The sequence below is a fragment of the Atta cephalotes genome (assembly GCF_000143395.1).
Source record: "Atta cephalotes unplaced genomic scaffold scaffold00033, whole genome shotgun sequence".
Taxonomy (NCBI): Eukaryota; Metazoa; Arthropoda; class Insecta; order Hymenoptera; family Formicidae; genus Atta; species Atta cephalotes.
In genome coordinates, this window is record NW_012130097.1 from 3,451,995 (window position 1) to 3,478,695 (window position 26,701).

Consider the following 26,701-nt stretch of genomic DNA (forward strand, 5'->3'; position numbering starts at 1 on the left):
TNTTNGTAGTGTGTGTGTGTGTGTGTGTGTGTGTGTTGTGTAGTGTGTGTGTGTGTGTGTGTGTGTGTGTGTGTGTGTGTGTGTGTGTGTGTGTGGTGTGTGTGTGTGTGTGTGTGTGTGTGTGTGTGTGTGATGAACAAAATACAATAAAATTATATATATCTTTATTTATTGTCTTATTTAAACGTTATTTATTTATTTAAAAAAATATGAAATACCCATAATTCACAAAAGCTATAGTCTCTAATTATTTTATTTTTTCATTTTTATTTGCACTAATTATTTATTATCAAAATCGCAAGTTGTAAATTAAGCAGATTTCAACTTAACTAGCGAAATATCAATGGAAATGAGTTTCAAGGCGGATTTTCAGTTTTAAATAAAATTGATAATAAAATTATCAAAATTAATTAATTTATTATTAATAATAAAATAATGCTAATGCATAGTAATTGATTACATACGATGTAATCTTTTTCTTAAAAGTAGAAAAAAATACTGTATAAATACACGACTTTTGCAAAAAAAAATAGATATGTTCAAAATTATAATTCCTTTAATCTTTTTCTTTCTCTTAATCAGTCATAAGTTTTGATAATTACAGTATTATTATTGTTCAATTTTATCCATTTTAAATCGACTTCGAAAATCAATTATCAGTTTCGAAAATATCAATTATCAACTTCGAAAATATAATTTTTCCCATTATAGATATTAATATTTCCAACTTTATACCATAATATAATTACTTCAAAATATTTCCAATATAATATCATAACGTACCATATGTGTGTAATGTATAAAGTCTATTATGCTGTTGAACAATGTGGGCAACAGTTATTATTTATTATTATAGTTATGCGAACAAGTCAATAGGTTTTTGCTTGCTATTGTATGGACAAAGGCATAAAGGGTGAATCAAAGTATATACTGCATAATAATTTAAACGTTATTCTGTCAGCAGTTGTAATTATCTTAGTCTTCTAAAAAGCTCGATAATACACATTTTCTTCTCAGAATAACTCTAATAAAATAGTTGGCTTATGAAGGTGGGCTGTTTTCTATGAAAATCAATGTCTGTATCGATTCTTCCTGAATTGCATGGATAGAGTAGCCTAGGGTGATTAATGTACTTATCTAGCTTTTGCGTATCTAGAATGTCCTAAAAAGAATCTTTACTATTCTCTCGGAAACTTCATAGCGGAAATCTCGCGAAGAAAATTGAAGCGATTTCCATAAATATAACTCTCTCTTTGTCAATATTCTATCAGTTATTTCTGTAATATAATTGAATTGATTTCTAGCGATTAAGAAACTACAAGAAATTTATTTGGTTAAATTGAAGTAAAAGATATTACATGAAGTCTGGAATACTCTGTATATCTATAAAATCTATCTGTGCTTTTTATTTTACTTTTACTATTTGCTTTTTTGTATTGTTAAGAAATTACTTGTTGTTTCTCTATTTGATTATGCTGATGTCGTCTACGTTTCTGCTCTTAATCAACATTTGCTAAATGTGTACAGCGTATTCAAAATTCTTGTCTCCCCTTCTCCTATTGTGTTCGTAAATACGACCGTATATATCTCCGTATTACCAGAGATTTGGCTGACTTAAGATTTGGCAACGTTTTCTCCACCTGTGCTGTCTTGTATTTTCTCTCCTTCGCTCCAATAGTCCTCTATAGTCTGCGACTATATCTCCTTCAGTTGAACTCTGAGCACCATTCCTCTTTTAGCTCTCTTGTCACTAGATACCAAGATTACTTATCCTTCCCCACATATATTAGTTCACTAAGTTCCGTACCGCTTTCTCCTTTGTCAAATATTTTAATTCCCTTTCTGATATAAAAATCTCTTCCTCTCTATCTTCCTTTCGTTCTGCTGCCTCGCGTTTCATTGCGTCACTCATAGTATTTAAACGAGACTGATGTAATTGATGTATGTGCGTGTGTATGTGAGTGAGTTTTATGTGTGTGAGTATATGTATGTATGATTTCAGCTATTAGTTTACCTCTTATTGCATTGTTGTCTTATTCTGGTTTTGTTACTGACTTTGTAACAGCAATTCTGATGCCTAACCATTTGTAAGCTACTATTATCTAGTTATTTATGTTTATGTTTATCTAAATAGTCTATTGTATCATAATTTATGTCTATTACTCTATTAACATGTAGTCTTTTTATAGCTTTGCAATAAACTAAATTAAATTAAATTAAATAGAAGTAAATAGAAAATAGAAAATGGAAGTATTTTGTTCAACCATGAAGTATCGAAATGTCAAATAGGTAGAATCTTATTTTAAATAATATAAATAATAAATACTATTTGCTTTTTTTATATTTACTACACAAAATACTTAAATAAAAAGTTCAAATGGACAATTAGGAATCGACGCGTGTTGCGCTTAATTAACAGACATGTCTAACAATTACATTTTACATGTCACGATACAGTATACGTTTCTAATTTTAATTTTTAGCCATCTTCAGCGTGGAATAAACATAAATTATATTTTATCGCATATTACGCTATGTAGATTCCAGTGGTCAATCTCCAACAATTCCATAACCGATTGATACATTAGTCTCATGGGATTAAGATCTTAAATATAATCAAATTACATCAAAAAGAATTTTTTTAAACTTACAGGAAAATTGATATAGTAAATATTTAGTAGCGAGGGTCGGCGCCAATGATCTTAATCTTGACATATGTTGTCAAGGTTATGAATAATAACCCTGAATAACCTCCAACAGGCTTTAGCTGTCAGTTATGTTCGTTAAAAAATTATTAATAAAAAATTTTTTAAATATTGTCTTATTTCTAGTATGTACAGTATTAAATATTATCTTACACTCTTTATTTTTGGGGCATAATAACTTCCTAGACAAAGTAAATTCCACCTGCCGAGAGATGCACGACTTTCCACGCGAAGCCAAGTCCACCTTATATTCTCTCTGCCCAGAACTCGCTTCGCGATAGAAAATCGTGCGTCCCTCGGCAGGGGAAGAAGTAAGGTGGATCTCGCTTCGAAAGTCATTACGTAAGCAGAAGAGAATATGGGGATAGTTCTTCACCCTTAGTACATATCTTAGATTTGGCACCTTTACAACACACTTTGGATTTTTCGTGTTCTGAATTAATTTTCACTTTTAAGTATATAAAAATTATTAAGTGATTTTTGCATATATTTTGACATCTTTAGAAACTATTTGTAAAGTTGTATATTTATAACAAATTGCATAAATTGTTATAAATAAGTATAATTAACAAAATGAGAAAAATACACTTTTTCGTACAAAAAATGTAAAACTCTGAAAGAAAAATGTTTAAAGGAAAAATATATTTTAATATCAGTTGACATTCCAAATTACAAAAGAAAAAATTCAAGTATCGTCAACCAAAAAATTTAATTATTTAGTAATCTGAAAATGATATTTTTTTAATATGCATGAATGGCTATAAATTGAAGATATATTGCATTTACATTTTAAATTTAAGCAATGCATTTTATTATTGCTATTATATTATTAAAAAGCTCATAATTTAGTAGGAAAAATGTTATAACATTACAAACAACATTTAACACAAAAGTGGCAAAAATCATCGTGTTTTTTAAGGTATAATATATTATTCTGGGTATAATATATTATTCAAAATTTTTTTTAATAATTCGCAAAATATTTCCACAATACAAATGAGAATTAGTTAAAAATAAAGTAAGGTATAAAAATTTTTTTAGTTACAAAAAATGTAACTAAACATTCTGTACACATGGGTCATTTGTAATCCTAATAACCTTTAATGGAAAACTATGTACATATTTACATATTTATCTTTTTCTTAAAACAAATTCGCAAATTTCTTTCTTGACAAATATTAATTTACAACTTTATTTGCCATATTAGATTGACGGGAATGCTGCGGAAACAGGACCGGAACTCGATGAGGAGATGGAGAAGGTCTTTGCGATGGACGCCGGGGAAAAGTTCGATGTAGCCCGTCTTGGATCACCTTCGGAATCGACTGGATCTGATCGAGATCGCGATCGTGGACCATCTCTACGATATGGTGGCGATCGTGATTTCAATCGTAAGTTTCTCGTACTATCGCTCTTCAATATTTTTTAATTTGGTTTTAATGTCGTTTTTTGGGAAATTGGAAATAATAAAAATGACACTTTTTAGAATATCGTAAAAAAAGTTATCCGCATCCGCACATGCCCTTGAAGAGTCTGCATTCCAGATCTATGCGACGACACCTTTCTTCGTAAGTTCTCGAAAAGTAGTAGTTTGGCAAAATCTATCTTCAACAAAAGCTTTTTGTCTTGTCGACTTAAAATCTTATAAGAATAATCTTATAAGAATCTTATAAGAATATCAATCAAACAACTAGGGTAAAAATAGGGAATATGGAATATTTCTTAAATTAACATTGCTTCAATATAATAAGAAGACTTTAAATTTACACAAAATCTTGAGAAATATGTTAGCTACAATATCCAATAAATGAAAGTCGTCAAAATTTAAGTTCAACGTCACTATTAACTAAAAAATGTGAAAATAAGGAGTGTAAAAAACGGGATGCAATATGAAATAGCGGTAAAATTTAGGTAACAGTAATAAATAATACTATAAATGAAGTTCAAATTTGTTTATTTATGTAAATCAAGAAAAATATTTAAAAATAGTTCACATTTTTATTATACAATAACATAAAATAGCATCATTGGACATAAACTGGCAAATAAGTTGATAATATGGAATATAACCTATAATCGCAAATAAATTGGTAATGTGTGGAATACAATCTATAACGTAACTATCTGATCACGAATAAGTTGCTGATATGGATAACTATTTCAATGATATGAAAATCTATTTCATATTTCTTTATGTTTAATATTCCACATTATCTGCATGTTATGTCGTTATATGACAAAATCTTTCCGTAGAATAAACAAGTTATAAATTGCAATTTATCTACATAATATTGTTCAAATTGTACAATATTATTAAAAAAGCATATATGTAATATAAGCATTAACAAACTTATTTTCAGTTTGTTGAGAACACTTTTTAAAAAAAGCTGAATCTCCTGATGCAACAAAAGTAAATAAATGTTTATCATAAATGTACATGATGAAACATTTTATCTGATGAGCCCTTTGCTTGTTATGCCATGTTTGATAGCAATTGCAACAACTTTTAGCGATTACCGCTAGATTGCAACGTTTTGTTCAGAAAATAAGCCACTATTCCATATTAGCAGTCTATTCCATATTCTTTGCTTTTATTCTATATCTCTTCTATATAATCAAATGCAAACAAACAATTTCATGTACATTAATAAGAAGTATGATTAAGTTAATATTGACAAACTTTGAAACTAAAATTTAGCTTCTCATAACTCTATAAGAGAACTTTCAAACGAATGAAATTTAATTCTATGCACGTGAGAACGTTTTTACTGAAAAAACTTTATGTTTCTTCGATTATTCTTAGTGAAGGGTCAACGGCGGAAATATCTATTGAAGAGGACCATGGCAATATCCAAGCGGAGAACGAGAAAGTCGACGAGATAAACCGTGAATTTCGATCGATCATCACAGCAGAAACCGAAACCGAAGTTGATGAAGAAACGGCGAAGGCCAAAAATGTAAGCAATAACGAAAACGAGGCGCCAATCTCAGAGAGGGCGGCTTCCAGTTTCAGTCCAATCATCGGCAGTCCGAGAGTACAATTTGAAAAAATCAAGGAAGAAGATGCATCGAGTACGCAAACAATGGAAGTGCCAACAGGTACCACTCCGAGTGGCCACGAGGAAGACCGAAATCGTCGACGGCACCAGAAGCACGAACATAAGTAAGTTGAGACATGATGGCTTGTAAAGAATTCCGAAAATGAAGGGAAGAGAGGAAAAAATCACACAATTTAATTAACACATTTAGTGTTAAACAAGAATGTACCTTTTTCTTAATAAAACAATATCTTGATGAGAATAGAGATCAAAATAACTATAATTTAAATATCGTGTCTGTATATATTATGTGCATAGAAATGCTGAATCATCCTCAATATATTTTAAGATGAAAGTTTAAATCTGGTGATTGCATTTCGTGTGTTACAATTTCTGCGGACTCATATTTACGCTATGAGTCGCGCAATTATGAGCACGAAACGACCAACCTTTATTTCATCCTATACCATACCATCCTAAGCGATGAACTAAATTTGCAGCGTGACAATTCCAGTACAGAACGGTACCAAGTTGATTCAAGATTTATGGGACGGGTATGAAAAAAATATACATGTATATCAGCGATTTAATTAAGTTTGACTTTATTTAGATTAGATTTCTTAATTGTTCTTACATTTCCTAAATATTAGGTGTACAACTTTGCTTCCGCCGTTTTTTTTCTGAAATTCGAGGCTTTATTGTAAAAAACTGGTTATACATTTATGATTCAAAGTATTGTCCATCGCTGGCCACTACTTTCTCTCTTTCGGGTAGCGTACGAATCCCGCGTCGAAAAAACTGGTCATCTTTTGAGACTATCCACGAATTGATCCAATTTTTTACTTCTTCATAAGACCGGAAGTGCTGGTCAGCCAGGCCGTGTGCCATTGATCGAAACAAGTAATAGTCAGAAGGAGCAACGTCTGGAGAATACGGCGGGTGAGGTAGGACTTCCCATTTCAACGTTTCCAAGTATGTTTTGACTACTTTCACAACATGGGGTTCACAACATGGGGGGGGGGGTCGAGCATTATCATGCTGCAAAATCACTTTATCGTGTCTCTCGTTGTATTGCGGCCGTTTGTCTTTCAATGCTCGGCTCAAATGCATTAATTGCGTTCGATACCGATCGCCTGTGATTGTTTCAGTCGGTTTTAACAGTTCATAATACACTACGCCGAGCTGGTCCCACCAAATACAGAGCATGACCTTGGACGTCAAAATCACCGTTCTTGAAGCCACTTACGACACGTTCTAATAGCGGCCTCACCATAAGTATTTGAGAGCATTCGATGAGCCTCAGCCGCAGATTTCTTCATATTGAAGCAAAAAATTAAAACCTCCCGCAAATGACGAGAATTTGACTCGTAAACTGACATTTTCAATCGAGAATAACTTTATGATGCAGATCACAAATCGATTAATGTTTCTATGGGGTTATGTTGACAGATGCCCAAGTTTATTGTATGACGTCTATGATCTATTTATTTCGATCATCACTTACCGCTAAAGCCATCTATAGGAAAACGGCAGAAGCAAAGTTGTACACCTAATAAAAATCTTATTATAGCTTTAAATGTAATATGAGATTGAAATAGATATTACAATAATAAAATTAGGGTCAATTAGAATTTGAAGTATGTACGTTTAATGTTAACACGATAATAAATACGTTTAATGATTGTCTCTACAAAATGGACAAATTCAACTTACATTCATGTTCGATAGCATCTCTAATAAGTCAACGGCATCAAATGAACAGAATCAAACTTATTTAATTTTTTAGTACTCATTTTGTACTCATTTTGAAAAAAAAAGTGGGGCTGTTTTTTTTTTTATTTTAAGCTTGATTTTAAGCTTAATTTGATATTAAGCTAGCAGAACTACAAAAAAAACAAAGATACAGATAAATAGAACTTAATCTAATTAAATGAGAGAAATCCTATATTCGGTCTTAAGCGGATCTTAAATAATGCTTACATACATATTTCTTGTATGAATTTATACACAGGATGAGGCATATAATTTGTTGCACATCTCAAAAAATTTAGTAAACTCTAAGTTGATAAACTCTAAATAAAAAACTATTATATACAAAAGTTGCATGACTTTAACTTAAGGGAGCCATTATATAGTGCATAAATTTTTTTTAAGTATTAATAAGTATTAATTTTTTATAAGTATAAGTTGTATTAAATATCTTGTAAAGTATTAATTTTTTGATAATCGTATCTTAATATTTTTATGAACAGAATAATAAGATGAATCAATTAAAAAATATATATATAATTGCTTATTTAAAAAATTATCCACATATTTTATTAGAAAAATAATTTACACGCTACCACTTGATGTTGGTGCTTACTAGTATTTTTCCTTCATTTTTATTGTATTAGATTTATTCATCAGAGCCTATAACGTTACTTATATATTCTGATTCTCTACTCATGAATGAAATCTTATATAAAAGACTTAACTAATCAATCTATTATTGACTACTCTTCCAGACGTCACCACCACAAATCTCGTAAATACTCTCTACAAGAGGATCCGCAATGGCGAAAACGATCGGGAGCCGGTCTTCCAGATAGTTCGAATCTGCTGGCTCGACGTGTCAGTGTCCAGCCAGAAGAAGCAAGCACTTTGCAAGAACTCGACATTGATGATTTGGAGTCACACCGTAGTGATGATCCACGTGGTATGCGCCGGCACAAAGCCGCTTACTCGACGGTGCAGATCGGCCGACGAAAGGAGGGCGGCATTTTCCATGACACCTTCAAGAAGATGTATGATCATTCGCCGCATGAGGTATTCGTCCAACTGGACGAGCTACATGGCTTGGGCGAAGAGCGTGAATGGCGAGAGACCGCCAGATGGATCAAATATGAGGAAGATGTTGAGGAGGGTGCTGACAGATGGGGTAGACCTCACGTGGCTTCTCTTAGTTTTCATTCACTACTGAATCTTCGCCGATGTCTAGAAACTGGTGTAATTCTTCTTGATCTTGAAGAAAAGGATCTGCCTGGGCTGGCTTATAGAATAGTCGAGCAAATGGTCATCGAAGAGCTTATCCTAGCCCAAGACAGACCGGTCGTGATGAGAGCACTTCTACTCAGACACAGGCATGTGCACGAACATGAACGTTTCCGTTTCGGTGGCAAGAGGAGCTATTCTAGTTACACCAGCCTTCAGGTAATTCGTAATTCCGTAACAATAATATTTTTTACATAACATGCATCATGCACACAAAAACGACCGACCTTTGATTAAAACTCGCGAAATTCGCTTCGAGTCGGAAAATTGTGTTGAAAAGTAAATAAGCACTGAAAGGTAAAGAATCATGATAATCAATTGCTCAACAGGTAACAACCGTATTTATAGGTTTCAAGATTTTGCTATATAAATTAGATTTGACAAATTCCATCTCAATTTTAGTTCCACAAACTGATGCAACCCTGGGTTTGCAACGCAGCTTGCACGTTTGGAATCATGTGACCGAAACGGAAAGTAATCGTGATGACTGTAATGAATGCTGATATATTTTATCGTGTTCGCGCATTGAGACTTAAAAATAAATCAATTTTATATGAATGCTGCAGTTTATGGAAATGTCGAAGATTACCTGCAAGGGCAGATGTATCGAACGCGATCAGTAGTGAGTAGTCGTAACGAGTATGGTAGCAGGGAATAGATTTAACAGTACTAATATTATTTCCACAGTCCATCTGGCTGGAGGAAGAAGATGCTGCGCGGGAACCTGCTGAGAACCATGTAACACAACATGTAAATCTCTCGTTTCCCGAATCAAACGCAGTTTTTTCCATTTCTGTTACTTTAGTTCTTCACTCTATTCGCTCGCACTTCTTATTTGAATTTTTATATTTTTTAAAGTCCGACTTTACAGGACAATGGGTATATTTGACGATTTTGCAAAATTTCTCTCTTAAGGGTTAATTATATGTATATCAGTTTTAAAACGTAAACAATTTATATTAATACTAAGAATATTTTTAATCTGATATCAATATTTTGTATGTTTTATAATGTGACAAAGTTAACATTTGTTACTATGTTATCGTTAGTTCTAATAGAAAGATAAATATATAGTAATACAGAACATTGATTAGACCCGGTAAAAAAATTTATATATACAGGATATTCCGAATTTAAATAGACAAACTTCAAGAGTGTGTAAGGGATCGATAAATTAAGAAAAAAAATCCTTTAGAGATATACTTGTTTTTGCTTCATTTTGGAGAAAATCATAAAAGAAAATAAAACATAGTTTTTGTACTTATTTATTACTTATTCACGTTTATTTATTCACATTGTCACTTGCTTAATGTAAATATCGTTTAAAATATTGGCCTCTTACATTGCATCTTATACAATCACGTGTTGCAACCAAACTCTGATCTGGTACACGTAATGACTCGCCCATCTGGCTGGCACCCTTCTGCCTGAAAATCGGCGCACATACTCTCGCATTGCTTCTGAAGCATAAGTCTTAGCACATACTCTCTTAGGAGCTGCGCACAATCAAGGAATAGGAACAAGAATAGAGAATAAAAAAATTCAACCTTTTAGAAACTGTATTCCACAGTGCATAATTTCTGATTAGTTGAAATTTTTGTTCTCTGTTCCCTGTTCCTTTGAGTAAGGAGCCCCTTACGAAAAAACAAAAATTATACAAAAATAACGTTTCACTTTAAAGATAATAATATTCCGAAAAATACGTTTTTTTATGATTTTCTCCAAAATGAAGTAAAAACGAGCATATTTCTAAAAAACTTTTTTTCTTAGTTTATTGGTTGCCTACACGCTTCTGAAGTTTGGCCATTATTCGGAATTACATACATGTATATATACAGAAGAATGTTCCAATGTAACTTTGACACTGAGATATCTCAAAAATTATAAAAGATAGGGAAAAATGTTTCAGACAAAAGTTGTAGACAAGTTGTAGGGTCTAAAAAAATTTATTTACTTAGGTTTTTAAAGATCATATCCGTTTGACATTGGCGTTGCGAAGATCAGGACAAAGTCATTTTGAATTTTTTAAATAGAATTCTTTAGATTTTATTGCATATTGTTATAATTCTTCCTGAAATCTTTCCAAAATACTATAATTTAATTCACTTTGGATCAGCCGTTATCGGGATTTATATGATAACACGTCCAGCCAAGGGAAGATCGGTAGTTGACGTAGTGAAGGCAAGCTCGAGGGATCCGACCAATGAAAGCAAGATCGGAGAATTAAGGAATTACTTGGTCTTAATTATCATTAGGTATCATTCTCGGAATTAAATATTCAAAGTATGTTATTTCCCAAGTCATTATTTCCCAAGCACAAAAGTAGTCTACGTCTAAAGTTTCATAGGACTCCTCTAAGTATTTACAGCATTATCATTTGATAAGACTCTTCTGATTCTTTCCGTCATATCTAGTCTCGTGATTGGTGCTTCCTGATACACAGCATCTTTCATATATCCCCATAAATAGTAATCAAGAGGATTTAGAATCGGTAATCTTCAGGGAAGCCACAAGAATTATCCTCCCTGACCTATCCAATGATTTAGATATTGCTCATCTAAGAAAATTCAAACATCTCGAGAGTAATGTATTGGAGCACTATCCTGTTGAAATCAAAATTGGCGGACATCCAGTGGAATGTCCTGAAGATATCCTGATAAATGATTTTAGAGAAAATCTAAGTAAATTGCATCATTAATTGTACGTTCAAGAAAATACGGCCCAATAATTTGATCATTACATATGCCAATTCAAACGTAAAAATTCTAACGATACTGGTTGATTACCTGTTTATATCATTAAGGATTTACTGGTGAGCAGTAATGACTATTGTATCTATTGAGATTGTCATTGCTATGGAATGTAGCTTCGTCACTGAAACAGACATTTCAAAAGAAATTTGGATTCTCTCTTTGGATTTCAATCAATGCATCGAGTGCCCATCTACAAAATTGAAATCTCTCAGTCTGCAATCATTTTCGCTCAATTCTTGTATCAAGTTGATGTAATAAGGATGGTATTGTATGGATTATAACATTCAATGAATCGTAGATCGAGAAATTCCTAATTCATATTCTATTTATCAAGTCCACACTGACGTGTGATGAACCATGCCCAAAATTGCGAGGAGTTTAGGGTTATTATTGTTTAGAAACCTGTTTGTCTCTGGCTATGTAATATATTTCTGCGAGCTGTTTTTTCAATATTTATCACTTACTGAGCACTCGGATGGCGACGATTAGGCTATAGCTAGCATAACAACGGGAAACATCTGTAATTCCTGTTGCATTCGCCAAGCAGAATATCTACTATTTGATGTATAATTCGTCCTTCCTTAAGTACAAGAAATCAGAATCTGAATTCGTTAACTAAAAAACTTTTTCACTGCAGCTTCTTTCTCAGTAGAATTAACATAACTGACGTAGCTAATTAACGTTGTGAAGAACTTTGTTTTTGGGGATATTTTTTTGTATAACTATACATGTAATACATAGAATTCTAAGAATTTTTATTTTATATGACACGAATAAAGTTCATCATTTTTTTTCTTATTTCTAAGATATGCGATGGATTTATACCTAACAAAGTATGATTATATGAGCTGATTTAGATCGAAAGAGAAATCGTAATAGAGACGTGCAAAGAGTTCATCTACTTAAGCAACTCAACAAATTCTTTCGCCATAGCAACGGAATACCGTGTACACGTGATATTTGTCGCTGACAATACATACATATGTAATGAAGGTAATCGAAATTTTATGCGATTGTTAAAGACGACAGGATTGCTTATATCGAATAAACACAATAAATCTCGATAACTTCAAAACGACTCAAAGTGAATTAAATTATAGTGTTTTGAAAAGATCTCAGGAAGGGCTATAATAATATATAATAAAATCTACGAAGGGATCTGTTTAAAAAATTTAAAATAATTTCGTCCTGATCTTAGCAATGCTATCCAACATCAAACTGATATGATCAGTAAATAAATCTTTTTAAACTATTTTCGTCTGAAATATTATTCCGTATCTTATAATTTTCGAAATATTTCGGTGTTGAAGTTAAAATAAGACTTGTATATATGTAGAGTGGTCCACGTAAAGTGTTACAAGTTATTATCTCTGAAAGTGTCAAATGAAAAATATGTTTAAACAAAAATTTTGTCACTTTGAGGAGAATTTGAGGTGGAATTAAAGTGAAATCACACGGTGCGGAATAGGACTGTGGAATAGAGAATGCGTTATTGAAGCAATCAGCGTTATTTGATATTGCGGAAATAGAGAGTGCGTCATTGTATCCTAAATCGTAATCGTCATCTAAACAGTGTTCTTATAATAAAACATCTATTTGAAAGGTTAAAATAATTTGATTGATATTGATGATTGATATAGTAGAATCGCGTAATTTGAGATGACAAAATCTGCGTAAATATAGAAATCAAGATAAAAAAACAATGACGCATTCCGTGTGATTTCAGCCTTGTTCACATGATGCGGAAAAATGATAGTAAATGCGTTATAGCAATTCAAAAAATTGTTATGAGATTGTAAATATTAATTATAAAATATTAAATACTATAACAGTAAATTGTTTTTATTTGATAAATTATATTTCATTTTAATAAGCAAATTATTAACATAAAGTTAATAGTGTTCAAATTCATCCTGGATGCATTTTTATCATGTAAATATAGCACACAAAACTTGCGTAAATAAAAAGTGCGGAATAACGCTGATTGGTTGTTTCAATGATGCATTCTCTATTTCGCAGTCCTATTCCGATATTATTGTGTGATTTCATTCTTATTGATTTGACCTTGGCAGTGTCAAAATAGATTAGTTTGAATTCTTTTAATGGGACTCCTCATTTTTCATATTCTTATAATACATCTCGAGAGTTCTTCAAAATGCTATAATAAAATACTTTTTTATAAAATACTTTTCGAATTATAAAGCCTGAAAGTTATTCCGGCAATATCTCCGGCATTAATATTACTCAATATATATTACAAAATGTCTAAACGACAGTTAAAAGCTCTTGAATGTTGTTCAAGGTCATGCTCTTAATAACATTTGCTAAGATCAAATCATTGGATTATTTTTTTATTTTACTTTTATGTAAAAATGAATTTTTAGTGCAAAAATGAAAATAAGAGGAATAATCTCCAATGATCTTGATCTTAACAAATGTTATCCAGGACATAATCCTGAACAACATTCAAAAGATTTTAGCCGTCGGTCGGACACTTTGCGTAATGTTAATGCCGATTAACTTTCAAGCCTTATAACTCAAAAAGTACTTAACGAAAAATAACTTTATTATATATTTTGAAAAGCTTAACCCCAGCTATTAGATTCTGGTATAAAAAATAGAAGAATGTCCAATTTAAAAAAATCGATTTGATCTTGATCTGGTGACACCACCTAAGGTCAAACTGATAAGATCTGTAAATAGATCTTTTTATACCTTTACAACTTTTGTCTGAAACATTTCTTTCAAAAATATCATCCTCCCGACTGATCATCTGATCTCCTTTTATTAGCCCTCAATTATATGAGTGAATCATTTGAACCCAGGTGAAAATTTTAGTCTGCTGTTATTTTTGTACAATTAATATTGCAAAATTAAAGTGAGGGAATAAAAAATCTTTCTCGATCACCGTGATGCAATTGTTTCATCATTGTCTTGATGCTAATTGTGATGCAATAAAAGTTTAGCTTGGCTGACTTGGACCCGTCAAATGTAAATTCGAGATTTTTGCCGAAAGTGAAAATTTGTTTTTAATAGTCTCTTTATAAGTGCCTCTTTAATAAGTGTTTCTTTATTAGTGCTATATTCAAATATGTATATAATATATTATGTTGTCTTCTTATAATTAAAATATATATTTATTGTCAAGAAAAGCATTTTTGCGAGACAGGTGTCTTGATGAAACAATCACTCTATTTTCTCGGAGTTATAAAATCGTGAATAAATAATGTTATAATATGTCGAAATCATTATATATTTATAAAATATGTTCATTACATTTTTTTTTTAAAGAAAATACTCGACATATCTCCGATATCATTTTTCCGAGCATATAAAAGTATCCCCACTTCAGTTGTGCAAATAATATACTTTTTGGAATGAATCAATGACTATATTTATACTATGCATTTAGGCTGCGGCCTATACAATAGGTACAGGCAATCCTTGTTTATCTTGTAAGTTAAAAACATCTATCGTATAGATCGCGGAATAAGCGTACAGTATAAACATAATCAATATAACGTTTTTTTTTCTTAAAGTTTTTTTTCTCTTTTTAAAACATTACTTATTTTTATTTACTTATTTATATCTTTTTTATCATTATATTTTTATCATTATAAAGATGATTTTTTGGAAAAAAAACTGATTATTGCACTTTTCTCTCAAATCTTTAATATTTTTTGATTAATTTTTCAATTATTATCAATTTTTAATTAATTTTTTCAATTATTATCAAAATCTTTTTATGTTTTAATATTTCGGTTCTAACATTATGGCATTTCATTAAAACAAAATTTTTTTCCATTGAAGTTTGTGATAATTATAGAGCCAGTCATAAATGCTGTGGATGACCCAAACGTGTAAATTAAGACTAAATGAGACATGTAGTTGAGGGTTAAATATTAAGTTATAAACAAATAAAGATCGAGGTCGAATAAATCGTTTCGTCATTATCATATTCTGGTTTAGTTAACAAATATAGTGTATAATTTCGTTTTCGATCTCTTTTTCTTACGTATTAATTTATAAACAGAGATCGATGATGAATAAATCACTTTTCATTATCATTTCCTAGCTTAGTTAACAGATACCAGCGTGTAATTTCATTTCCATCCAATCTCCTTTTATTAAATATTAAGTTATAAACAAATGAAAATCTCGAAGTCGAATCATTTTATCATTATCATCTTCTGACTTAGTTAACAAATATAGTATATAATTTCGTTTTTGTTCGATCTCCTTTTGTTAAATATTAAATTATAAACAAATGGAGATCGAGGTCGAATATATTGTTTTGTCATTATCATTTCCTAGCTTAGTTAACAAATACCAGTGTATAATTTCATTTTCATTCGATCTCCATTTGTTAAATATTAATTATAAACAAATAGAGATCGATGAATAAATTGCTTTTTCATTATCATTTCCTAGCTGAGTTATTAACATATACCAGCATATAATTTCATTTATCATGTACCGCTGGCGCTTCTTGCATCAATACGCTAATGCACTTTCGCGCCAAAAAATATTCAACAATATATTCTGGCTAAACGACTAGCGCACTCTCGCGCCAAAACATTCAACAGTACATCTGGCTGATCAAAGAACATAATCGTAATAGCGACAACGTATTTAAAAAATTTCATATTGGGACTTTGCATCGCAATATCTCCGCTCGTAGGACACATAGAAAAAATTAAAGCACTTTTATTACACAATTCGAGTGGAAGCTATCAATTGAACATATAGAACTTGATTGATTTAGCCATTATTGAAATCCGTTGATCTCGATTTTCTGTAACTTGTTTTCTCGTATAAAGAAACACGATAGTGTCTAAAGCCTATTCTTTATGTGCTTTTTGTTTGCTGTTTCTTGCTTTTTATTTTTTTACATCTTTTTTTTGCTTTTTCCGATTTTTCGTTTTATGTCTCGAGATAAAAATTAATAAACTTCGGAAGAAATAACAAACACGTAGCAAAAAATACAATTATCGATAAAACAATTGCAAAGGAGAAAAAAGCAAGAGGTAAAAAGCAAAAAAACAGGAAACAAAGGGCACAATGTAGAATAGGCTTTAGCGCCGCTGAAACACCATCGTTTCCTGATTTTAGACAAAACTTTTATGATTTTTTAATATACTTTATATCTGTGTATTTAGATTCTTCAAAAATCTAATATTTTGAATCCTTCCCATTAATTTTGAGAGATTGTTTCACGCCTTAAATTTGAGATTGAGTCGATACGAAAAGATAATATCTCTTAGATTTTTGTATTTAACAATATATTTCAAGGAGAATTGAATCGGTTCTGGGTAATTGTGACACTTTGTCAATGGAAAAAAAAAAGATAATTCCAACACATGCATATGCACGCACGCACAACAAACAAACAATAATCCTTGCATATTTCCCAAATCGTCCAAAATGCATAAATTCATATAGGATGTTCTTTAAGTACATTGCCATATTCAAAAAAGTAATTTCTGCAATTTATTTTAAGTAAAAAAGTTCATATAAACATGTGTCTTAAATGACTTAGTTTCCGAAATGCAAGATGTTTGAAAAAAAATTTTTTTAATGTGTGGCTTCCTTTAATTCTGATTGTCCTAATTATCACAGGCCTTCCAAGAGCAATAGACAAAAGAATTCCCTTCACGAAAGAATATCCTTTATTTTTTTCGAAGATAGCGATGAATATTCACAAATTTTTAACGACATGGTAAATTGTGTTGAGAATATCTGTATAAATATACCTTGCTTCACGTAAATTATTATTTGCACAACCATACACATAAAGCACATACCTGCTATTTCAAAATTTGTAAATTTAGGCATGATGAAATCGATTTGATGGATTGAAACAATTCGGAAAACGTATATAAGTTAATTAATCCGCAGCAACATCAAAAGTCTTTTTGTGACATTATCACTTTGTCTACGGTCGTGCGAATGGTAATTCACATGAAGCAATTAGGTATATTTATGCAAAAAGAAATCCTTAACAATTTACCATGTCGTCAAACATTTGCGAATATTCACCTCTATTTTAAAAACTAGATCAAATAGGATATATTTATATGAACTTTTTTATATTAAATAAAGCAAAGAATTATGAATATGTACTTAAGGAAGGAAATGTACTTAAGGAAGACCCTCTTATACCCTTGGTATAAACCACCAATAGATTATATAAACCAATAGATTATATAAACATGTATAAAAATGTATACGATTATTATATGTATTTATACTATGAATACATTTAAAAATGTATAATTATATATGAGATAGATTTATATATAATCGTGTATAATTTTTTTTATGTATAATTACATAAAAAATTATACATAATTATATATATTTTTATACAATTTTATATAGTTGACTATTATATGTATATGAAAAATTTTTTACCGGGGAATAGTGTGAATTAACAATGCTCAGCTTAAGATACATATTAATTGTTTAATTTTAATGTAACTTTAGCCTTTATATAATTTTTTAGTCTTAACATTGAACTTAGTAAAAAGCTTATTTAAATGGAATAAATTTTTGCTTCATGTTCTTCAATTATTTCCATAATAAATAAATGCCACAATTTTTACTTTGTAATATAAATAGAACAATCGCAACGCATTCCCATAGCTTGCAGTTTTTTCATTGCATTGTGTCTTCATGATGCTTTCTTAGCACGACTAGTCTCACCTGGGTTAAATGGAATCTAGAAATATTCGTGTAGTACTATTTGTCGGTGGTTGTGACTATAAAATGCTTGTGATTGTATGTCGCACTCATCCATTAGATTTTATTCTCTATAATTTTATATTCTTTTTCGCCTAATTTTCTTTTATTATTATAGAACAAATCAGAAGATATGATGTGTCTTTCGCATTAATATACGAATGAACTATTTCAATCTCATAAACATCAATCTCATAAACATCAGGGTTGTCACAGAAAAATCGGGAAAACCGAGAAAAGCTAAAAAAATTAACAACATTTATAAAATCATGTAAAAATTCCTTCCCGCGAGACGCAAAAAATAATATAGTATATAAAATAGTATATAAAATTGCATGTAATAATTGTGTAAGGCGACATATGTCGGTCAAATTGAAAGACAATTTAAAACCAGAATCTCAGAAAGCATATAAAACGGAATACGTCCATTTGGTCATACCCGATTATAGAATGCAGGAGGAATGGGAATTCCTCATGAATTCAAATGGGGAAACGTTTTTTATTTTAGATGAAAAATCTTGACTCGTCAGTCAGTAATGGATAGCTGTAGAATGAAGAGTCGTAAATTATACATCTTTATTTTAATTTTTGTGATTAAGACTTTTGAACAGTGAATCTATACATCTTTATTTTGAGCATTTGAATAAGATCTATCATTAATTTATTACATTTTATCCTTAGAACATGTATTACTGAAAACAGAATTGAGCGCTGAAGTCAACAATTGTGCAAGAGAGAAAGCTATAGAATCGCAGTTGACACACTGTAAATGCGCATGTGCTACTCAACTCGTTTGCCCATGTTTCATTTCGTTCGTATGTTTGTAGCCATATATTTGTGCCAAAGTAAAAAATGAATTTAGCGTAATAAAAAATAAATTTGCTTTACAAATATTGTATAGTGTGTGGTAATCGTAATAATAATAAATTCGGTTTCTTATTATACTTCATTAAGTTAATGTATGAAATATTTTATGAATGCATCAATTACGTGATAACATGTAGATTATGTTCACATATATTATTGATATATATTTCATATTTATTTCATTTTTTTTGAAAAGTTTTTCCAAAAATAAATAACTTTGTGAAAATGGCTGCAGTTTTATGGAATTGATAAGGATATTCAGATCAATTTTACTTTAACCTCACATTTCATTCTTATATTAAAGTTCATTTTAACACTATTGTATTTATCCTGGTGGAAAAATTTCAACATTTCAGAGAAATTTCAGTGATTTTTCAGCAATATATATTAGCTGAAAAATTCACTTTCAGTGAAATTTTAGTAAATTTTCAGCAATTTCATTGAAATGTTTCAAAATGAGGAATAATTTTAGCGAAATTTTTTTATCAGGGATATTAAGTGTAATAGATTAAGGACTGATTGTTCTATCTTTTGGTAAATTTTATCTGCGAGGTAAATCTGGTAATTCGCACATGTGATTGGGTAATTTTGCTACTTACCCAACAGGTAAAATTTATCAAAAAGTGGAACAATCGGACCTAAGTTTTATTACCATTTTGTCTAAAATATATAATTTAAAACTAAGCTTCTGAAACTAACAGCCAATACAAACAAAAAACTTAAGCATTAAAACATAAGCGAATTGATCAATCCAATCATAGTAGAGTGCTTAAGACTATAATATAAACAGTAGTCAATCCACATGTTGATTTCCTTACTGCTTATGTCTTACTGCCTTAAGTTTTTTGTATGTCATCGCCTTAACATTGATAAAACAACAACACTATATAAGAAACGCTAAAACAACTGTATAATTCACACAGACAACAATACTGATGCATGCACATTACGAACATTTAGGACCCTCTAGATTTTTTTCTCGCGCACATGTCTTCGCGTTTTATATGGATAGCATAGGCAATTTCAATTTCTTTCATAATATATGTTCTAAAGTTACACTAATGCACAATACTTACATGAGGTATTGTATAATAACATCTCTAATGCTTATGATTAACTTTCATCACAATTGTAACTGTTACAGTTATTCCCCTCATTTATATTTATTTCATAAAAGTAGCATTTCAATTTTCATCCGGTCGATTAACTTTCGAGAATGACCATATAGCGTTCCAAGGTAACTTTCTAATTGTTCAAGAATTAAGAAACAACCGAAAGTATTCAGACGCAAGTAACGCATTGTCAACGGAAAATTAATAATTGTAAAATATTTACTATCGTTGTCGGATTTTCTCTGAAAAAGGCTCGAAAACAAGCTGAAACATGTAAGATGTAACATATATAACCGAATATAATTCAATTATTAAATTTAATAATTCGATTATTAAATAAGAAATTGTTTATTGTGCATTATTTATCGCTCTTGACTCATATGCCCCCTTTACTGTTCGTAATTTAGAAAAATTAAAATTGGCCGTTGAAAATCAGAAAAAGAGAAAAAGGAAAAATATAAGTCTAGAATTTTTTTGGACTTTGCTCACAATTTTCTTAACTGCTCTTTTATTCCAAATAACTTATAATATTTTAAATATTATACAAAGTGTTCCAGACACCCGTTTTATTTCTACACCCCTTTTATTTCTATAGGCTAATTAAATATATGTTCAGGTAATAGTTTTAGGGTTTAAAAAGATCTTTTTACTAATCTTATCAGTTTGACTTTGAGAAGCTAAACCTCTTTTTTTTCATTTTTAGTGTAAAAATGAAAATAAAAGGAACAATTTCCGAAAGTCTTGAGCTTAATATATGATGTCAAAATCATGTTCCTGAACAACATTTAAAAAAGTTTTAATCATCAATCGAACCTTAAATAATGTTAATTTCAGTACTGTAATTTTCAAGTCTTATATTCAAAAAATATTTAATGAAAAAATATTTTGTCATATGTTTTGAAAGCTCTCGAGATAAGCTACAAGAACTTGCAATAAAAAGGGATTCCGATTTGAAGAAATCGATGTGACCTTGATCTGATCTTGGCAATGCCATCCAAAGTCAAACTGATAAAATCAGTAAATAGAGCTTTTTAAATCTTAAAATTATTATCTGAACATATTTTATATGCGTGCGCGTGCGTGTGTGTTAAAACTTATTTATTTTATATTAATTATGGAAAACTCTATTTTCATTTAGAAAATCTGAAATAATCAAGGAATTTCAAAATTCACTTTCTGTGACAGCCTTGATCAATCTTTATTTATAGCATATTTTTTTAATACAATCTTGCAAATGTCCATGAGTATAGCGATTTTTTCTTACTTCCTAATTATAATTATTTCTATCACAAGCGTACTTTTTTATCATGAGATATTCACTTCAATTAATATCTTTCATAAACGTATAGTATTTAAGCTAAAAATTGTTGGGAGTAATTACACTCCTCTCTAGTATTATATAGTATATTATCATTCTCTAATTAATTATAAATAAACTTAAAAAAATCAATCATTGCTTTTTTTTATAAATTCACATTATTATTAAACATTCTTCTTTCTAAATTAAACAATATCATGAAATTAGATAGACAAACAGATTAGTTCATCATTACTCAATGATATAAGTTGTTCTGATTTCAAGATATTGAGAAATAACTGATTGAATTTTCTTTTTGAAGACTTATGTAATCCTTCTTTGGCGGAAATAAAAAGTTCTTAGATTATTCTATAAAAATTTCGAAACATCCAACAGAATCTACACGATGCGAAGCCGAAGATCGTATCATCGAACTTGGCGCTCGACAGCAATCATACAATGGTCGATATCAAGGAAGAGTTAACGTACATGAGCAGTAATGAAGACTTAAAGAAAGGTCACAATGATTACATCCTCAAAAGAATCCCAGCTGGTGCTGAGGCAACAGTCGTACTTGTCGGTGCTGTCGACTTTTTGGATCAGCCAACGATAGCCTTTGTACGATTAGCCGAAGGTGTACTTATGCCGTCCATTACGGAGGTCACAATACCGGTCAGATTTATGTTTACCTTATTAGGACCGAGAAATGCGGACCTGGACTATCACGAAATTGGCCGGTCCATCTCTACTCTGATGGCAAACACGACATTCCACAAAGTCGCTTATAAAGCCAACGAGAGACGAGAGTTGCTTTCAGCTATTAATGAGTTTCTAGATGATTCAATTGTATTGCCACCTGGCAATTGGGAAAGACAAGCTTTGCTACCGTTCGATGAGCTTAAAGCGAAGAGTGAGGCTATCAGGAAACGAAAGGCGAAGGCGCTCGAAGAGAAAAGCAAACCGGAACAAGATGAGGCAGCCGCAAAAAAAGGTAATTTCTCCAACTAACTTCGACAAACAAGAATTTAAAATTCGATAAAAAAAATATCTTGATAATTGAATATTTGTTTTTCAATTCTTACTTATCGATCTCGTTCTTTCATTTTTAGTTAATTATTATCGCCTATAATGTAATATATGTATAACAGCTCTTCTCGCCGGCGAAGAGGAAAAGAAATCATCAGAAGACGATTATGATCCATTGCGACGTACCAAACGACCATTCGGTGGCCTCATCAATGACATTAAGCGTCGTTACCCTTTCTATTTATCCGATTTTAAGGATGGTTTGAGCTCATCTTGTGTCGCGGCAGCTATCTTCATGTATTTCGCCGCGTTGTGCGGCGCCATCACATTCGGCGGCCTGATGAGCGATAAGACACAAAACGTAATAGGCATTTCCGAGACTCTTATTTCCGGTTCGTGGACGGGCGTGATAATGGCATTGTTCGGCACTCAACCGCTTTTGATTATCGGCACTACTGGTCCGCTGTTGCTCTTTGACGAGAGCTTATACAATTTCTGCTTGGCGAACGAGCTTGAGTTTCTCACCGTACGGGTATATGTTGGCGCCTGGATGGGTATCATCGCCCTGGCAATCGCATGTATCGAAGGTTCCGTTCTCGTGCGACTCTTCACGCGCTTCACCGAGGAGATCTTTACTGGATTGATTTCTATCATTTATATCGTTGAAACATTTATGAAGCTTTACAACTACTTCGTGCGCAATCCTCTTCTTCACGAATACAGCTTTGGGCCGGACACCAACAATATAACTTATCCGCTCTACGTTGCTGAAATGAAGGTTACTCGATGGCCATGGAATGGAACTGAAGAAACTCTACGCTTGGAAAACGTTCGCGAACTTCTACCGAATCATGATAGAATTAGGCTACCAATTAATCAACCCAATACAGCTTTAATGTGTACTATCCTTTGTCTGGGCACTTTCCTGGGTGCCTACTACTTGAGAATCTTTCGCAACAGCCATTACTTAGGCCGTAGTGCTCGAAGAGCCTTCGGAGATTTCGGCGTGCCTATTAGCATTGTCGTTTTTGTTTTGATCGACTATCTACTTATGGTAAAGACGGAAAAGTTGCTGGTACCCGAAGGACTCTCCCCAACTATGCCCAATAGAAATTGGTTCGTATCTCCTATCGGATATGAAAAACCTATACCGCTTTGGATGGCTTTAGCTTGCGCGGTGCCAGCTTTGCTGGTTTACATCTTGGTCTTTATGGAGACTCAAATATCGGAGTAAGTTTAAATTTAATTACATTAAACCGCTTGCTTAATTATCAAATATATTTGCGTTTTCTGATTAATCGTTCATTTTGTAGATTGATTATTGATAAGAAGGAGCGAAAATTGCGAAAGGGCAATGGCTATCATATGGACATCGTGGTAGTGTGCTTGATGAATATAGGATGTGGACTGATGGGTGCACCTTGGTGCTCCGCTGCGTCGGTGCGCTCCCTCACTCACGTATCCGCTCTAACCGTGATGTCTCGCACTCATGCGCCTGGTGACAAGCCGCATATTGTTGAAGTGAAAGAGCAAAGAGTAAGCGCCCTTCTGGTCGCGATACTTATAGGCGTGAGTGTGTTGATGGCACCATTGTTGCGGCGGGTACCGATGTCCGTTCTTCTTGGTGTATTTCTCTATATGGGAATTTCATCAATGAATGGCGTGCAGCTATTTGACCGCGTCAAACTGTTTTTCATGCCAGTCAAGCATCATGGCACGGCAAATTACGTACGCCGTGTGCAAACCTATAAGATGCACATTTTCACCCTCATACAAATCTTGTGCTTAACTGTATTGTGGATTGTCAAAAGTACCAGAGCCGCTCTGGCCTTACCCTTCTTCCTTATTCTGATGATACCATTGCGCGCTCAGATGAGCCATTTCTTCACCACTGCGGAACTACGTGCTCTCGATAGTAAAGGATCCGAACACGATGTTGAGGATGAGCTCGATTTTTACGAAGAAGCTCCTCTACCTGGTTAGACTGTGCCTTAATCGATTATCCAATACCACATCTCTCTTTCCTCCTCTCTCCCTTCTTCCTCTCCTCTTCCTTCCTTCTCCCTCAGTCTCTTTCTCTCTCAATTCATGTACTTCCAAAATTATCTATCGTTATTTATTTCACATTTCTCAAAGTCCTTATCTACCACTAATTCATAAATACAGAATTTCTATTATTTTTATCAAATTTTTATCAAATGGAATTGGGTGACGTCCGTTAATAGAGTCCATAAGTAGCTGAAAGCAATGTCATATATACATCGGGTGTTTTAGATTACCCGTACACTCTTTTCATCTTCGTAGAATAAATTGTAAAAGTGCTCAGACAAAAGTTGTGAAGTTTAAAAAGATTTATTTACTGATCTTGTTAGTTTGACCTTAGGTGGCGTCGCCAAGGTCAGGTCAAGGTCACGTCGATTTTCTTTAATAAAACACCCAACTTTTTATTTCAGTAATTAATAGCCGCTTTCAAGAACTTTTTAAAACATTATAATGAAGTCATTTTTCATTGAGTACTTTTTGAATTATAGAGCTCGAAAGTTACAGTATATTAACATTTGTTATTCAGATTAAAGTCGTTGGAAGTTGCATCTCTTATTTTGATTTTTGCACTAAGAATTCATTTTTACATAAAAATGAAAATAAGAGATACAATCTTTAATGACTTCGATCTTGACAAATATTATTCAGATCATGATTCTGAACAATATTCAAGAGATAGCTATCGATCGGACATCTTGCGTAAAGTCACTATGTAGACTATATATTAGAGAATAAGATAGAGATTAAGATTGATGTTCGATCAAGATGAGAATAGAGCAGACCGAGATTGAAATTCCAGATTGAAATATAGGGCTCCGTCTATTTTTCCAATCTTCAATTTCAATCTCCAAATGTATGTATGTGTATATACAAAATAATAAGTTATAAAGGATTATAAGAAGTACAATCACAGTATAATTAAAACGTGTGAATGCAATTAAAATGCGTATTCAATATTTTGTTATGTATGATTCTAGCTATCCGATATTCTTACTAATCTCAATCTTAATCTCAATCTCAATTTCCAATGCCTAGTCTGATCACGCTTAATGCTAATGCCTGCGGTACTGTAACTTTCGAATCCTATAACTCGAAAAGTACTTCATGAAAAATAACTTTATTATAGTGTTTTGAAAAGCTCTCGAGGTAAGCTGTAAGAATATACAATGAAAAATGGGGAGTTCCATTCAAAAAATTCATGACCTTAATTTGACCTTGACAACGCTAAGATCAAACTAATAAGATCAGATAAATAGATCTTTTGAAACTCCACAACTTTTGTCTGAATACTTTTACGATTGGATCTTATCCTGCGAAAATAAAAAGATGTACGAGTGGTCTGAAACATGTATGTAATACAAGTAAAGACATAAAGACAAGATATGACATATCTATATGTATGTATACAATATATGTATATATACATGTATGTATGTGTATACACTCGTCGACAAAATTATCACATAGGTAAATTTATACCAAAATTTTGCATAAATTCAAATCAGCGTAATTTCCCGAAAAATAATTGCATTTAAAAGTTTTTTTTCATTTTCAAGGATAAAATCTGTATTTTACGAAGCTTTTAATAGATTTTGAATCTATCCTTACCCCTATCTAGTGTCTTTTAAAAAATAAGGATGTGTTTGATCTTAAGAAATTTATATAGTTTGACGCACTCTACGGAATGAAGTAAATTTTTTTTCGCAAATTTCGTGATAAACTGTCGTAGAATATGAACTTTTCTCTTACAAATTAAAAAAAAAATTAAGCTTCATGTGTCAAACTACCCAAATTTTTCTTAAGATAAAACACATCCTTATTTTTGAAAAGATGTTAGGTAAGGATAAGGATAGATTTAAAATCCATTAACAGCTTGTTAAATTCGGAGTTTACTCTTGAGAATAAAAAAAAAACAAATGCGACAATTCTTTGCGAGTTACGCTTATCTAAATTTATGTGAAATTTTGATATACATTTATTTATGCGATAATTTTGTTGACAAGTATATTTTTATATATATATATATATATATATATATATATATATATATATATATAACGTAACGTAAGTTAAGAGAGGTATAAGT

General features: G+C 31.6%; 1 protein-coding gene across 1 annotated transcript in view; it reads left to right on the forward strand.

The window, feature by feature from the left end:
• Positions 1-24,555, forward strand: part of LOC105621416 (band 3 anion transport protein) — a 34,767-nt gene extending 10,212 nt beyond the window's left edge. The window contains exons 2-8 of the mRNA XM_012202885.1: positions 3,913-4,096; positions 4,192-4,273; positions 5,509-5,868; positions 8,251-8,935; positions 21,943-22,537; positions 22,695-23,802; positions 23,886-24,555. Of these exons, the coding sequence (XP_012058275.1) occupies positions 3,913-4,096; positions 4,192-4,273; positions 5,509-5,868; positions 8,251-8,935; positions 21,943-22,537; positions 22,695-23,802; positions 23,886-24,555 (3,684 nt within the window). The remainder of the gene's footprint in view (positions 1-3,912; positions 4,097-4,191; positions 4,274-5,508; positions 5,869-8,250; positions 8,936-21,942; positions 22,538-22,694; positions 23,803-23,885) is intronic.
• The last annotated feature ends 2,146 nt before the right edge of the window (positions 24,556-26,701 follow it).